This window comes from Erythrolamprus reginae, chromosome 3 (genome assembly GCF_031021105.1).
Source record: "Erythrolamprus reginae isolate rEryReg1 chromosome 3, rEryReg1.hap1, whole genome shotgun sequence".
In the NCBI taxonomy this organism is placed as follows: Eukaryota; Metazoa; Chordata; class Lepidosauria; order Squamata; family Dipsadidae; genus Erythrolamprus; species Erythrolamprus reginae.
The window spans coordinates 16,848,235-16,864,059 of record NC_091952.1 but is presented as its reverse complement, the minus strand read 5'-3'; the positions used below and the strand labels follow the sequence as shown (position 1 = coordinate 16,864,059).

The 15,825-nt window shown below is 40.7% G+C and overlaps 1 protein-coding gene across 1 annotated transcript in view; it reads left to right on the top strand.

Moving 5' to 3' along the window:
- GNAS (GNAS complex locus) overlaps positions 1-15,825 on the top strand; it is a 160,140-nt gene that overhangs the window by 71,403 nt on the left and 72,912 nt on the right. Inside the window, exon 5 of the mRNA XM_070744547.1 lies at positions 12,314-12,411. Within this exon, the coding sequence (XP_070600648.1) occupies positions 12,314-12,411 (98 nt within the window). The remainder of the gene's footprint in view (positions 1-12,313; positions 12,412-15,825) is intronic.

Genomic DNA, 15,825 nt, shown 5'->3' with positions numbered 1-15,825 from the left:
TGGTGGCCCCAGCCCTCTGGAACCAGCTCCCCCCAGATATCAGAGTTGCCCCCACCTTCCTTGCCTTTCGCAAGCTCCTTAAAACCCACCTCTGTCGTCAGGCATGGGAGAATTGAAATTTCCCTTCCCCCTAGGCTTATAGAATTTATACATGGTATGCTTGTATGTATGAGTGGTTCTTTAAATTGGGGTTTTTAAGATTATTTTTAATATTAGATTTGTTTACATTGTCTTTTTATACTGTTGTTAGCCTCCCCGAGTCTTCGGAGAGGGGCAGCATACAAATCTAATAAAATAAATAAATAAATATACTGTACAAAGGAGATATTTTGTCCAATAGATCAATAATTCTAATTTGGGGAAGGCTTGGCTGGTCACTTGAAACATCTTTTTTCTTTCCCCCCATACCAAATAATTTAAAATATACCTATAAATGAATAAGATTTTCTCAGTTGCAATCCAGTGCAGAATTATTTGCCAGAATAATAGAAGCATATTGGGGTAAAACCCTTAAAAGTTATTTAGAGCCAAGTTTGAAATGTGGCAAGGATCACAGATTCCCAGAAAATGTTATCTTTGGTTTACTATAAACCACACCTGCTAGGCTAGAAAGATTATTGAATCAAGGCAATTTGAAGTTATTAAATTTTGAATGTACAAGAAAAATGTCCAGGGCATGTTCTAAAAGGAGATGAAATAACAACATTACTGAAATGAAGCTGTTCTAAATTATGGTTTAAATCTTAAACCAAAATAAATATTAAGGCCCTTGGGCTTTTAAATGTCTTCTTCATATATTCAGTACCAAAACCTGAACTAGGTGCCCAGTTGCCTGAATTGGGACTCTAGTCATGAGATGTAAGATGTGTTAGTGTTTATTCTCCATTGGGTCAATGGGGGAATCCAGGATGGGTTACCTTTCTCTATTGACTGAGTTGAAGTTCTGAGGACACGCCTCCCAGGTAATGGTCCACAGTTTTCAACTCAGTCTCAGCTCTTTTGAACATTTATTTAAGCTCTGAGAGCTTCAGAGGGTAATTTTTTGTTAAAATCTCTAGATTCTTCACACCGACGAGAACGGAGCAGTTCAAAAGTTTTTTCCCGCGGTTCAGTGCACCCAAAATTCCTTTGCGCTTCACATCTGATCGTGGAGTTGCAGAGACGAATGCAGTCTTAACAGGCCAGTAACATCAACAAGGGCCCCTAAAAAAGATATTGACAAAATTGAACGGGTCCAAAGACGGGCTACAAGAATGGTGGAAGGTCTTAATTATAAAACGTATCAGGAAAGACTTAATGAACTTAATCTGTAGTCTGGAGGACAGAAGGAAAAGGGGGGGACATGATCGAAACATTTAAATATGTTAAAGGGTTAAATAAGGTCCAGGAGGGAAGTGTTTTTAATAGGAAAGTGAACACAAGAACAAGGGGACACAATTTGAAGTTAGTTGGGGGAAAGATCAAAAGCAACATGAGAAAATATTATTTTACTGAAAGAGTAGTAGATCCTTGGAACAAACTTCCAGCAGACGTGGTGGATAAATCCACAGTAATTGAATTTAAACATGCCTGGGATAAACATATCCATCCTAAGATAGAATACAGAAAATAGTATAAGGGCAGACTAGATGGACCATGAGGTCTTTTTCTGCTGTCAGACTTCTATATTTCTATGCAGCATCGTTTTTCACTCAAGCATCGGTGTGCTTGCTCAGTTAGCTACAAACACAGATCCCAATGGATGACCCTGCCTTTCTTCCAAAGGTTATCTTCTTGTTTCACTGATCACAGGGGTTGATCTTGTCTGATTTCTGCCCAGGGCCTTGACATGCCTTGGAGAAGACATGGCATACTCTGGATCAGTGATTTTCAACCTTTTTTGAGCCGCGGCACATTGTTTACATTTACAAAATCCTGGGGCACACCACCAACCAAAATGACACAAAACGACACTCTAAGACACTCTCCTCTCTTTTTCTATCCTTGTCTCCTCCGCCTCTTGTGTGTGTGTGTGTGTGTGTGTGTGTATACATACTTTTGAACCATTTCCAAAAACAGGTGAGGGCTGGGGGGGGTTTTCTCTCTTATTTTTTGGGTGCTTTTTATCATATGCTTTAAATCAAGAGTCAGTTCTCTCTCTCTCTCTCTTGTTTCTCTCTCTTTCCTCTCATTCTCTGTCTCAATCATTTTCTCATTTCTCTTTTTTCCTCCCCTTTTTGCTCATTTCTCTCTCTCTCTCTCCCTTCCTCTCCTTTTCTCTCTCTCTCTCTTGCTTTCTTTCTATCTCTTTCTCTCTTGCTTTCTCTCTCTCTCTCTTTGTCTCTCTCACTCTTTCATTCTCTCTCTCTTTCTCTCTCTCTCACTCTTTCTTTCTCTTTCTCTCTCAGCAAAAAGTTGTGAGACCAGAACCTGAGCTTCCTTCTTCGCGGCACACCTGACCATGTCTCGCGGCACACTAGTGTGCCACGGCACACTGGTTGAAAAACACTGCTCTGGATAATAGGAGGGCCCTCCGCATTTACATCACAAGGACTGCTTCCATCAGGAAGACAGAGTCCCTGTTTGTTTCCTTTTAGCCATCAACCCTAGGCCACATGGTGACGCCTTCCAGTCTGGGTCATTGACTATGGGCATGTATTGCCAGGACCTATGACTTTCAGGATCTTCCAGTACCTATAAGTATTATGGCGCATTCAACCAGGAGTGCAGCCATGGCGGTGGCCTGGGCAATGCAGGCTTCTGTGGAAGAAATTTGTTGGGCGGCGACGTGAACATCTCCGTCACCATTCATCCAACACTATAGACTGGACACTTATACTTCAGTTGAGGCAGCCTTTGGCATGTGTGTCCTGCAGAGAGTACACGAGGAGGCGAGGACTCCAGACCAGAGCTGTTCCCGCCCGTAGGAGAAGGGGTATTGGTCTTACCTGATATGCCCTTTCTCATGGAGGTCAATGGGAGAATCCAGTCCCATCCAGTGGACTGTTTGGTCTAGAGTCCAGGAGGAACTACATTTGGACTGGAGATGGACTACAATGTTCGCTTCGTCTTTGTTTTCAACTGGGGACTGTTATCACGGAGACATGTCCTCAGAATTTCAACTCAATCAGTAGAGCAACAAGGCTAGAATAACCCAACCTGGATTCTCCCATCAACCTCCTTGAGACAGGGAATATCAGGTAAGACCAATGCCCCTTTCAAGTACAAAGTCATAATCCTTCTGCTTAATCCAATGAGTTTAAGAAGGGATACTATGGAGAGCATCTCTAGGTGTGGTCAAATAGGAGTGGAAAACAATTTGATGGCACTTTTATAATATATAAGACAGCAATTAACAGGAGATTGATTGATTGATTGATTGATTGATTGATGGATGGATGGATGGATGGATTGGATTTGTATGCCACCCCTCTCCAAGGACTCGGGGCGGTTCACAACATATCAGAAAACATAGCAATACATCAAGAATCCAATTAATATGGTTTTAAAAACTTTAAAAAAAACTTTTAAACTCCAATATAATTTAAAAGCATCCATCATCATTCGTTCAACAAAACATACCAAAACACTCATTGGTCATGGATTTTTTTTCCTGGCACTTATTTTAGCAAGTCTCCTGAAATCAGGGTGAGCTGCTTTTGTGTGCCTTGAGCAACACCGGGTTTTGTAAAAGAGTTGTTCTTGAACAGCATTGCAGAGAAACATTAGATTAGAAAAGTCATTGCGGTGTGTGTAGAGAACCCCAAGCAGACAATTACTATCTCTGTTCAGAAAGTACCCATTTTTAAGCCTTTTTATTCCAAAATACACACATTTTGAAACCTATGTCGTATTTTAATGTTTTCCACATTGTGCTTTGTGTCACAGCTCTTAGGAATACAGTAATACCTTGTCTTACGAACTTAATTGGTTCCGGGACGAGGTTCGTAAGGTGAAAAGTTTGTAAGATGAAACAATGTTTCCCATAGGAATCAATGGAAAAGCCAATAATGCGTGCAAGCCCATTAGGAGAATCCCAAATATTAAGGCTTAAAAAAAAAAAAGGCGGAGGCCAGACAAAGCTGAGGCGAACACCTTTCTTCTCCCTTGAGCTCCATGAGCCTTTCCCTCCCGTTTTTGCCCACCTCTCTCTCCTCATCTCCCCGCACACATTTCTCCTCCCTTGAGCTCCATGAGCCTTTTCTTCCTGTTTTTGTCCCCCCTACTCTGCCCAGCAGAGCGCCCGTTTTTGCGATCCTGGGATTTCCCTACAGCATTGCAAAAATGTGGAAGTCAGGAGGTGGGGTTTCCCGTGGAGGGGAGCCTCAGGGGATCCCAGGATCGCAAAAACCTGCGCGTGGCTTGCAACGAAAGTCCAGAGGCGGGGAATCTCAGTGGCGGCTTGGCAGGTTCGTAAGGTGAAAAAAGTTTGTAAAAAGAGGCAAAAAAATTCCGAACCCTGGGTTCGTATCTTGAAAAGTTCGTATGATGAGGGGTTCGTATCATGAGGTACCACTGTCCTTTTTTTTAATATGATAAGTGCTTTGATAAGGAAAGGCTTCAGATGTTTTGCCTAATTCTGTACAAGATCTGTCATTTATCCCTAAGGGGGAATGTGTTGCTTCCCAACTTTGTGGATGTCAAACCCCAGAATTCCATAGCTAACAGAGATGTTGATAAAAAGTGATGTCCACGTACCTAGAAGCTGCCACAATTAATAACATTTTCTGGAGTTTATAGAAGAGTTTGACAAGACCATGGCCTTGAAGAAAGCTTCCACCAAGCCCCTTCAATTTGTTTCTGATTTGCCAAAGCATCAGCACTTTCATCCTGGAGCTGATTATCCTTTTGCTTTAATGAAATGCTTGATTTTCCCCTTACTAATTTTCTCTACCCTTCTTACGATTTGAATTCAAAACTCCATAGAGCAAGGGTGTCAAACTGAATTTCATTGAGGGCCATACCAGGGTTGGATTTGAACCTAGGAAGCCAGGCTGGGCATGACAACCTCACTTGGGTCAAAGGCACCTGTGGTGGTCCAAACGCTCTGCCAGTGGAAACGGGCTCTTGCAAGCTTCTGTCAGCCAGCAAAAACAGAGTGCAGGAGGTTGTACAATAATAAAGTATTTATGATAAACCGGGTGAAACCAGGCTTAATAGCAGTGACTGTGATAGTGGTGTTGGAGTCCTAATGGAAAACCAGTTAAACGTGAGCCAACAGTGTGCAGTGACAGCCAAAAAAGCCAACACAATCCTAAATTGCATTAACAGAGGGATACAATGAAGATCAAGTGCAGTACTAATACCACCCTATAAAGCCTTAGTAAGACTTTTCAGGGAAAAAAATGATTGTAGATGACTGGACAGGTTTCTTGGAGCACACCTACCCATCTAAACCGGTCAGGAACGCAGTTTGTTTGTTTGTTTGTTTGTTTGTTTATTTGATTTTTATGCTGCACTTCTCCTTAGACACAGGGCGGCTTACAACATGTTAGCAAAAGCACTTTTTAACAGAGCCAGCCTATTGCCCCCACAATCCGGGTCCTCATTTTACCCACCTCGGAAGGATGGAAGGCTGAGTCAACCTTGAGCTGGTGATGAGATTTGAACTGCTGACCTTCAGATCTACAAGTCAGCTTCAGTGGCCTGCAGTACAGCTCTCTACCTGCTGCGCCACCCTAGCTCATTATTAGTTCCGGTAGCAAAATTTGGAGCTCCACCCCAGAGCACCCAATTTGCACTGAAAGATGTTGAAACAAAATGCATAAGCCACGCCCACAGTGTGGTAGTAAAACGTTTGGTAGCCCATCACTGATCTAAACCCTCCTAACGAACTCTGTTTCCTGCTCTGACGGCCTCCTGCAGCCCTCTGCCAGTGAAAATGGAATTTGGAGGGTTGTGTGTGGCTCTCACGAGCTCACTTTTTGCTAGCAGAAGCACCTTGGGGCGGTCTTTTGTTATTTCCAGGGCGACCCTGTGGACTAGATCCAGCCTCCAGGCCTGGAGTTTTGTCTGTAAGGACATCTTGAAGAACAGTCCAGCATCTTGTCTTTGGCGTTGACGCCCAAAAAAAATCCATTTCACAAATGTCATGTTGCAAAAATAAATGTCTTCCCTCAGAGGAGCATAAACCATATTTTTCTTTCCTCGACGTTTGTAGGCTCTGTCAAGTATAAGCGGCTGTTAATTTTCATACCACCCCACAGTATATTTTTGCAGAGATAAAAGTAGAACTTGTGGCTGCATAGCTGTCATAAATATCTATGAAGTGCTTCTTGAAGAGGTGATACCTCTGGACGAGGCGTGTTGCAGAGACTCTCGTTTTAGGCCTTTCGGTTGCTATTGCTGCTTTCCTTATATCCCTAAGCAATTTTGCCTTTTTTTCAGCATATAGGAGGAACAAGGAAGTTTCTACAACTTCCTCGTTACTTTGTTGAAGGGCCTCTAGGCCCGTAAGAACTGTGAACAACTGGCAGTATCAAAAATGTTGCTTCAACTTATCATAAACTATGTTGCACACAGATGTTTCTGTTCACCTGTTTCCCAATTGGTCCTCAGTAAAATAAAATCTAGAAATTGCTTTTTTGCTGAATTAGAGAATCGGTGCTATTGTTCTTTCTTTGCTATCATTCATTGGTGCTTTAAATACAGAGTTTTAAGAACATAAGAAGAACCATGCTGAATCGGGCCAAAGCCCATCAAGTCCAACATTCTATGTCACACATAAATGTGAGGACTGGTTGTAAGACACTTTTTCAGTGCCACTGTATTATTCACTAAGTGAATGGTCAAAAGTCGAAGACTAATTTGTATTCTCTTCGCTTGGAAGAAATTGAACTATTTTGAGAGCATCTGCCATTCTCTGAAGTCTGTTCTTTAACCAAAGATGATCTTTCTTCAAGACCTGCCCAAAGTGAGATGGAAGGTTTGTAGTTGTCTATTAGCAGTTAATTGATAGCAAATTGAGCTGGCACATAGATCACACGATGAGGTTTATTTTCTATTTAATTAAAAGTAGATATTATTATGTGTTAGTTTTTGTAGATTTTCACGGGTACAGGTATGACGGTCTTGGTATATATGGGTTTCTTCCCATGTAGGATTTAGACATTTCTGGCGACGTTTCGACAAGGTCCCACTCGTCATCTTCAGGCTGGTGCTTCTGTCCTTTTTCTAGGGCGAACACTATTATGTGTTATTCTACATGTCTACATTCACACACCATACGTTTTATGCAAATTGATTATTTTTTCTTCTTCCTTTGGGGTGGATTTCCTTTTTTGTGGCAATATACAAACAATCATCTCAAACTACTAGGACAGTGATGGCGAACCTATGGCACGGGTGCCACAGGTGGCATGCGGAGCCATATCTGCTGGCACGTCAGCCTTTGCCAATCTCAGCTCCAATGTGCATGTGTGTGCCAACCAGCTGATTTTTGGCTTGCACAGAGGCCCTGGGAGGGCATTTTTGGCTTCCAGAGAGCCTCCAGGGGGAGGGGGAAGGTGTTTTTACCCTCCCCTGGCTCTAGGGACGCTTTTGGAGCCTAGGGAGGGCAAAAAAGGAGCCTACTGGGTCCACCGGAAGTTGGGAAACAAGCCATTTCGGCCTCCGGGGTGGAAGGGAAAGCTGTTTTCACCCTCCCCAGGCATTGAATTATGGGTGTGGGCACTCGTGAATGTGTGATAGCGCGCGCACACATTCTTTCGACACCCAAGAGAAAAAAGGCTTGCCATCACTGTACTAGGACATTTGTTTAAATTGTACTTTCATGGATTAAAAGCTAATTCTTACCAAGAAAATTAGATACAACTTATCTAATTTGTCACTTAAGGTTAAACCATAATACATATCAGGGTAAGTAATGTCCAAACTATGTTTAAATTGATTTGCATTGGATTTTAATTTGGAGTGAAAAGCTGCACTCATGTGGTTCATTTCCTAGGCTCCTGTCTATAATTCAGTAAATGTTAGTATTGATTGTAGGTCCTTGTTTTGAAATCTCAGTCAATAAGTTCAAAGAGTGGACTTAGTTTCTTTTTCCATCCCACGTGAAAAGTTAATAACCACATTAAAAAGATAGCATAACAGTTGCTGGGTTATAGTTCAGATTAACGACATCAAGCAAAATGGTATTCTCGTTGATCAAGTATTTTGACTATTATTATTATTATTATTATTATTATTATTATTATTATTTATTAGATTTGTATGACGCCCCTCACCGAAGACTCGGGGCGGCTCACAACAGTAATAGAAACAATATAACAGTGAAACAAATCTAATATTAAAATAAAACATATCTAAAACCCCAGCAATTTAAAACCATACAACACATACATACCAAACATAAAATATAAAAGCCTGGGGGAGGATGTCTCAGTTCCCCCATGCCTGGCGATAAAGGTGGGTCTTGAGTAATTTACGAAAGACAAGGAGGGTGGGGGCCGTTCCAATCTCTGGGGGGAAGTTGATTCCAGAGGGCCGGGGCTGCCACAGAGAAGGCTCTTCCCCTATGGTTCTGCTTTCAAACTTCTGATTTCTGCTTAGTCAGTTAAGTAATTGATTCCCAATAAAATGTAATCAAGGAAAAATTCCTCCTATGCCGCGTTTGAATAGTTTCATTTTTGTTTTGTTATTGTTCTTTAATTACTTGGAATAGAGTAACAAAGAAGAAAGCATTGCGTGAAACCACAGTGCACATCAATAGTACATCAAATGCATTAAATTCTATTTGAATCTACTGCTACTTCCCCAATCAAGGAAATAGAAGAGATTTATTTTTCCAGAAGCAGGTTCAATTTCAATTCAATTCAATTTATTAGATTTGTATGCCGCCTCTCTCCAAAGATTCAATAATAAAAACAATATTCCAGTGAAAACAAATCTAATATTAAAAAGCACATAAAACCCTATCATATTTAAAAAAGCAAACAACATATACATACCCAAACATAAATATAAATAAGCCCGGGGGAAAGGTGTCTCAACTCCCCCATGCCTGGCGGTATAGATGGGTCTTGAGTAATTTACGAAAGACAAGGAGTGTGGGGGCAGTTCTAATCTCCCGGGGGAGTTGATTCCAGAGGACCGGGGCTGCCACAGAGAAGGCTCTTCCCCTGGGGCCCGCCAAACAACATTGTTTGGTCAACAGGACCTGGAGATTGCTTCTGGATACTCCACACTGCTATCAGGACATTAATTATCCCAGGGGTACCCATGCATGGAGGGAGGGAATGGGTATAGGCACGTGTGCGCATGCTAGCATACACACACACTTCCTTTTCTCACGAGAACCAAAAATGTTCTCCATCACTGTCATAGGGGATATATTAGGGAGCAGTATATGCTTAAAGAATCTGGGGGTGTTTTGGTGGATCAACTGTTGAACAACCACCAATAGTGTTAAAGTAGCTTCACCACAAGGAAATGATCCTAGACTTCATCAGCTGAAATAATAGCTCCAAAATCAACAGAAACAGTTGTTGTTCTTCTCTGCTCTCCGTTGATCAGACCAAGTTAGAACTTTGCACCTAGTTTTGGCCATTGCATTTTCAAAAATATATTAACGTGGCGTAGAATCACAGAACAAGAACCTGGTAAGAAAACCTTAACGAGGAATAATTGGAGGCATTTAGTGTGTTCAGTGTGCAGAAAGGAAAACAGTAAACATAGAAACGTAGAAGAATGACGTCAGAAAAAGACCTCATGGTCCATCTAGTCCGCCCTTATACCATTTCCTGTATTTTATCTTATATGTTTATCCCGAGCATGTTCAAATTCAGTTATTGTGGATTTACCAACCACGTGTGCTGGAAGTTTGTTCGAAGCATCCACTACTCTTTCAGTAAAATATTTTCTCCCGTTACTTCTGATCTTTCCCCCAACTAATCTCAGATTGTGCCCCCTTGTTCACTTTCCTATAAAGAAACATGTATCTAAAGCAGGGGTCCTCAAACTTGGCAACTTTAAGACTTGTGAACTTCAACTCCCAGAATTCTCTAGCCAGGTGTGCTTGCTGGAGAATTCTGGGAGTTGAAGTCCACAGGTCTTAAAGTTGCCAAGTTTGAAGACCTCTGATTTAAAGAGAGGTCATGTCATAGAAGGAGCAGAATTGTTCTAAATTAGATTCAAAGTTCCAATGTTCCAGTGTCCATCTCCCCCATGATCACATTTGGGGCATTTGGCAGGAAGCTCCTCATTTGCACCTGTTTGTGCATCCCAGGTAATTGCAATGTTTTTCAAACTCAGCAACTATAGATGTGTGGACTTCAACCCCTGCTGACTGGGGAATTCTGGGAATTGAAGTTAAGTTTTAACATCCTAAGTTTTAAAAACACTACACTAAGGCATCATGTCAATGTAAAAAGTGCTGGTAATAGGGAATTGCCTGATTCTGCACAGGTAACATTTTCTTTCTTGGATTCTTTGTTGTATGAATATCGGCTTGAAGGTATTAGAAAGTTCACATTAACTTCACTGTATTTTATTATTGTAGTCTTGGACAGAGAATTCTGGGCTTTGTTTAGTGGTGTGTGTGTGCGTGCGCGCACTGAACCTGAATTTCCAGTACTTCACTATAATAATTTAAAATAGATTCCAAAACAAGTCAACACAAGTGAATGGTGTTTAAGAAATGCTCTTTGAAACTTTTTAAACTAGTTTGATACTTTGCAGCATACTTTCAAAAAAGTATTTTAAAATACTTTCAAATACTGTTAAACACAATAGACTTGATAATTTGAAAAAATGTATTTGGTTCTGAATTAGCAGCTTGCGGTGTGCTCATGAGTTGGGTTATTAATTCTTCCGAGTGAGGAAAATAAGTTTATTAATCTATGATTATAGGGAGAAAGCCTAATGTAGTAGCTGCAGTGAACATTATTTACAATGAATGTTATTTGCTGTGAACGTTATTTGTAATGAGTCTCTCTTATATATTGCGTTTTACCTTTTATGTTGCATTACTGAAATAAGTGAACCTTTGCACGATATTCTAATTTTCCAAGTTTCACCTGTAACATTCTAGTATTCATACTTTCAAAAGGGGAAAATGAATATTTCTATATTTTTGAAATTCATTTGAATTTTTTTTAAATCCCAACACTTTCATGTCACAAGTCATTGAGCATAGAATGACAAGGAAACAAATAACACTTGTTATAAAACACTCTAAGTTTTACTTTGCGTTGTATCTTGTAGGAAGCTTATTTGAAGGTACAAAGTAAATTGCTAAATTTGAACAAATACAGCATAATTGCCCTACCTGACTTAGTTCCAAATTGAATTAGAATACAGTAATTTTGCTTAAGTGAAAGGAACTTTTAAGACATACTGTATTTCATAAATATTTATTACTGTTTATCAACTATCAGCTAAAATCACTGGAGATACAGGATTTGGTTAATGTGGAAACCCACTTGAAAATGTCTTGAAACTTTGCCATTTAGTATTTTATTGGTTGCTCATTACAGTGATACCTCATCTTACAAACGCCTCATCATACAAACTTTTTGAGATACAAACCCGGGGTTTAAGATTTTTTTGCCTCTTCTTACAAACTATTTTCACCTTACCCACCGCTTGCCACTTTTTGAGATACAAACCCGGGGTTTAAGATTTTTTTGCCTCTTCTTACAAACTATTTTCACCTTACCCACCACTTGCCACTGGGATGCCCCGCCTCTGGACTTCCGTTGCCAGCAAAGCACCCTTTTTTGCACTGCTGGGATTCCCCTGAGGCTCCCCTCCATGGGAAACTCCACCTCTGGTCTTCCGTGTTTTTGTGATGCTGCAGGGGAATCCCAGCAGTGCAAAAACGGGTGCTTTGCAGGTAATGGCAGTCCGGAGGTGGGGTTTCCCAGCGAGGGGAGCCTCAGTGAAATCGCAGCATCGCAAAAACACAGAGGTCCGGAGATGGGGTTTCGAGGACTTCAGTGTTTTGCGATGCTGCGATTTCACTGACGCTCCCTTCGCTAGGAAATGCCACCCCCGGACTTCCGTTGCCAGCGAAGCACCCGTTTTTGCGATGCTGGGATTTCCCTGCAGCATTGCAAAAACACAGATGTCCGGAGGTGGGGTTTCCTATGAATACCAGCAATGCAAAAACAGGTGCTTCGGCTGGCAAAAGGGGTGAATTGCACGCATTAATCGCTTTTCCATTGATTCCTATGGGAAACACTTTTTTTGTCTTACAAACTTTTCATCTTAAGAACCTCATCCTGGAACCAATTAAGTTTGTAAGACAAGGTATCACTGTATATTAAAGCGTGTTGCATTTTCTGTGTTCCTTTTCTGCTTGTTGATATAGATTTATTCATTTCTTTTCTTTCAGGAATTCTATGAACATACAAAAACACTTTGGCACGACGAAGGTGTGAAAGCGTGCTATGAAAGATCTAATGAATATCAATTGATTGACTGTGCTCAGTAGTAAGTACAGCTTTCTTACAGTTAATTTTACTGATATATTAGAAGAAGAAACAGTGGAAAGTCTCTTTTTTACTGGTGTTGATATAATGGCTCGGGAATTCTGGGAGTTGAAGTCCACAGGTCATAAAGGAGCCATAGCCCTGTCCCTGATCTAAATAGTTAAAATTTGAGCCACATACACATAAAATAGTACGTTTGCTGAATCAATCTGATATTGTTGTAAATTTATCTTGCAGCATTTAATTGATATATTTTTCTTTTTTTAAATATAATTTTATTGATTTTTTAAAAATTTGTAAAAATTATAAAAATTAATTGATATATTTTTGACATTTTGAGGACAATAAACAGTGGGATCTTCACAGAAAATGAACAATTTTGAACGTACAATTGCAGTGTTAGAGAAAACATTCATTGTGTTGATATATACTGTAAGAAACATCTACTTTATAGCACCCCCAAGATGTGGATGATTCTAGCAGAAAATCACAAACTAATGCATCCTTTTAATTAACTTAAATCTGCCATTAACTCTGCCACCAAAGTAAGTTAAATATTATGTGCAAATGTGAATCATGTTGTACATCTTATTACAAATGAGCGTAGCCTTGGTTTGTTGGAACAAGCTCAAACGATGTGTGCTAATATTCCTACCTATTTTCTTTTCTTGATTGATTGATTGATTGATTGATTGGATTTGTATGCCACCCCTCTCCGGAGACTCGGGGTGGCTAACAGCAACAATAAAGCAGTGTACAATAGTAGTCTGATATTAGAAATAATAAAAAGCCCATTAATATAAAAAAACCAAACATACATACATACATACATACTATGCATAGAATTGTAAAGGCCTAGGGGGAAGAGGGTCTCAATTCCCCCATGCCTGATGGCAGAGGTGGGTTTTAAGCAGCTTACGAAAGGCAAGGAGGGTGGGGGCAATTCTAATCTTTGGGGGGAGTTGGTTCCAGAGGGCCGGGGCCGCCACAGAGAAGGCTCTTCCCCTGGGTCCTGCCAAGCTACATTCTTTAGTTGACAGGACCCGGAGAAGATCCACTCTGTGGGACCTTTTGTTCCTTCTTGGATTACCTTTGGGAATTAATCCACAGTACCATATCATTTTCAAACAGAGCCATCACACGACTTGCTATATGTAATTTATAGCTTGATTACAGGATTCACTTCTGCCTGTCGATTGTCCGAGAGCCAGTTGTGAAGGGAGTGTGAGGCTCCACTCACCTGCCCAGATGCCGCCATTTGGGTTCTTTTACGCTTTGTACATGCACAGAATGCTTTGCGTATGTGCAGACAGTAAAAAAAACCAAATGGTGGCATCCTGGGAGGTGGAGGTGCCTTGCGCTCCCTTCGTGACCGGCTCTCTGATGACCGACAGTCACGAGCGAACCGGGAGCATTTCACCCGTGCTTGATTAACTGTAAAACTATGCTGCACGAATCCCAGCAACCGGTTAGGTCCCACAGAGTTGGCCTTCTCCGGGTCCCGTCAACTAAACAATGTCATTTGGCGGGACCCAGGAGAAGAGCCTTCTCTGTGGCGGCCCTGACCCTCTGGAACCAGCTCCCCCTGGAGATCAAAACTGCCCCCACCCTCCTTGCCTTTTGTAAAGTTCTTAAGACCCATCTCTGCCGTCAGGCATGGGGGAACTGAGATATCTCCCCCGGGCCTATACAGTTTATACATGGAATGTTTGTGTGTGTGTTTGCTTTTAATAATGGGTTTTTAGTGTTTTTTAAATTATTAGATTTATTCTTACATTGTTCTTGTTATTGTTGTGAGCCGCCCTGAGTCTACGGAGAGGGGCGGCATACAAATCTAATAAATAAATAAATAAAACTATTCCCTGTCTATCAGTGTCACGGATTTGGCTGGGAAACTACAGAGAGAGTTGAGAATTGAGAGACCAAGTAGACTTTTTATTCTATCCTGTCAGAAGATGAGCTTCATTCCCGATCTGACCGTTTTAAAAAGGTATATTTTTAAAATGGTCTGATCAGGATTGAATCTCTTCTTCTGACAGGATAGAATAAAAAATCTACTTGATCCCTCAAAACTTCAGTCTCCCAGCCTTATCTGTGACATTGATACCCAAGGAATTATTTTACAGCTAATCAGGCTCTATTTATTTGGTAAGATACATTTTAAACATTGGTCTGCAAAGTTAAAACCCTTAGGGGTTGATAGAGATCAATTTTGATCTAGTGATGAAGGTAGGCCGTATGAATCCCAGTGACCGATTAGGTCCCACAGAGTTGGCCTTCTCCAGGTCCCATCAACCGAACAATGTCGTTTGGCAGGGGAAGAGCCTTCTTTGTGGAGGGCCCGACCCTCTGGAATCAGCTTCCCCAGAGATTCGCACTGCCCCCACCCTCCTCACCTTTTGCTAGAGGCTTAAGACTCACTTATGTCATCAGAATTGGGGTTATTAGATCTTGGCCCCTTGGCCAATAAATGTGATGTATGACTGTGATTTGAATTTGTTTGACTGGTTTTTTAATATATCGGGTTTTTAGTTTATGTAGTTTTTAATTAATTGGATTTGTCTTTGTATTTACTGTTTTATATTATATGCTGTGAGCCGCCCCGAGTCTTCGGAGAGGGGCGGCATACAAATTGAAATAATAATAATAATAATAATAATAATAATAATAATAATAATAATAATAATAAGCCAGGGCGGTGCAGCAGGTAGAGTGCTGTACTGCAGGCCACTGAAGCTGACTTCTGAAGGTCAGCGGTTCAAATCTCATCACCGGCTCAAGGTTGACTCAGCCTTCCATCCTTCCGAGGAGGACCCGGATTGTGGGGGCAATATGCTTGCTCTGTTAAAAAGTGCTATTGCTAACATGTTGTAAGCCGCCCTAAGTCTAAGGAGAAGTGTGGCATTAAAATTGAAATAATAATAATAATAATAATAATAATAATAATAATAATAATAATAATAATAATAATAATAATAATGGGAAGTGCCCAATTGGTGATGAAATACAAAATCCAGCATAGTGATCTTTTTTGCTGTGTTGTATTGACATAATAATAATAATAATAATAATAATAATAATAATAATAATAATAAGCTAAAAACCAGGAGGCTGAGTTACAAAAATCCAGCGGGGTGACTTTGGGCCAAGCATTCTTTCTCAGTCCAATCCTCCTTACAGGATTGTTGTGGAGAAAATAGGGGGACGAAGAAGTTTCGGCATATTCAGTGCCTTCAGTTATTTATAAAAAATAATACAGGTGAGATGTTAAAGAATCCTTTAAAAAATACATTGGAAGAATACAGGAACTACATAGTTACTGTTGTAGTTTGCTCTCAGTTGCCATCTTCTGGACAGCCAAGAGGTCAGAATTGGGTTGTGCTGATTTGTCGCTCTTGTTTGTTGCAAAGGCTTT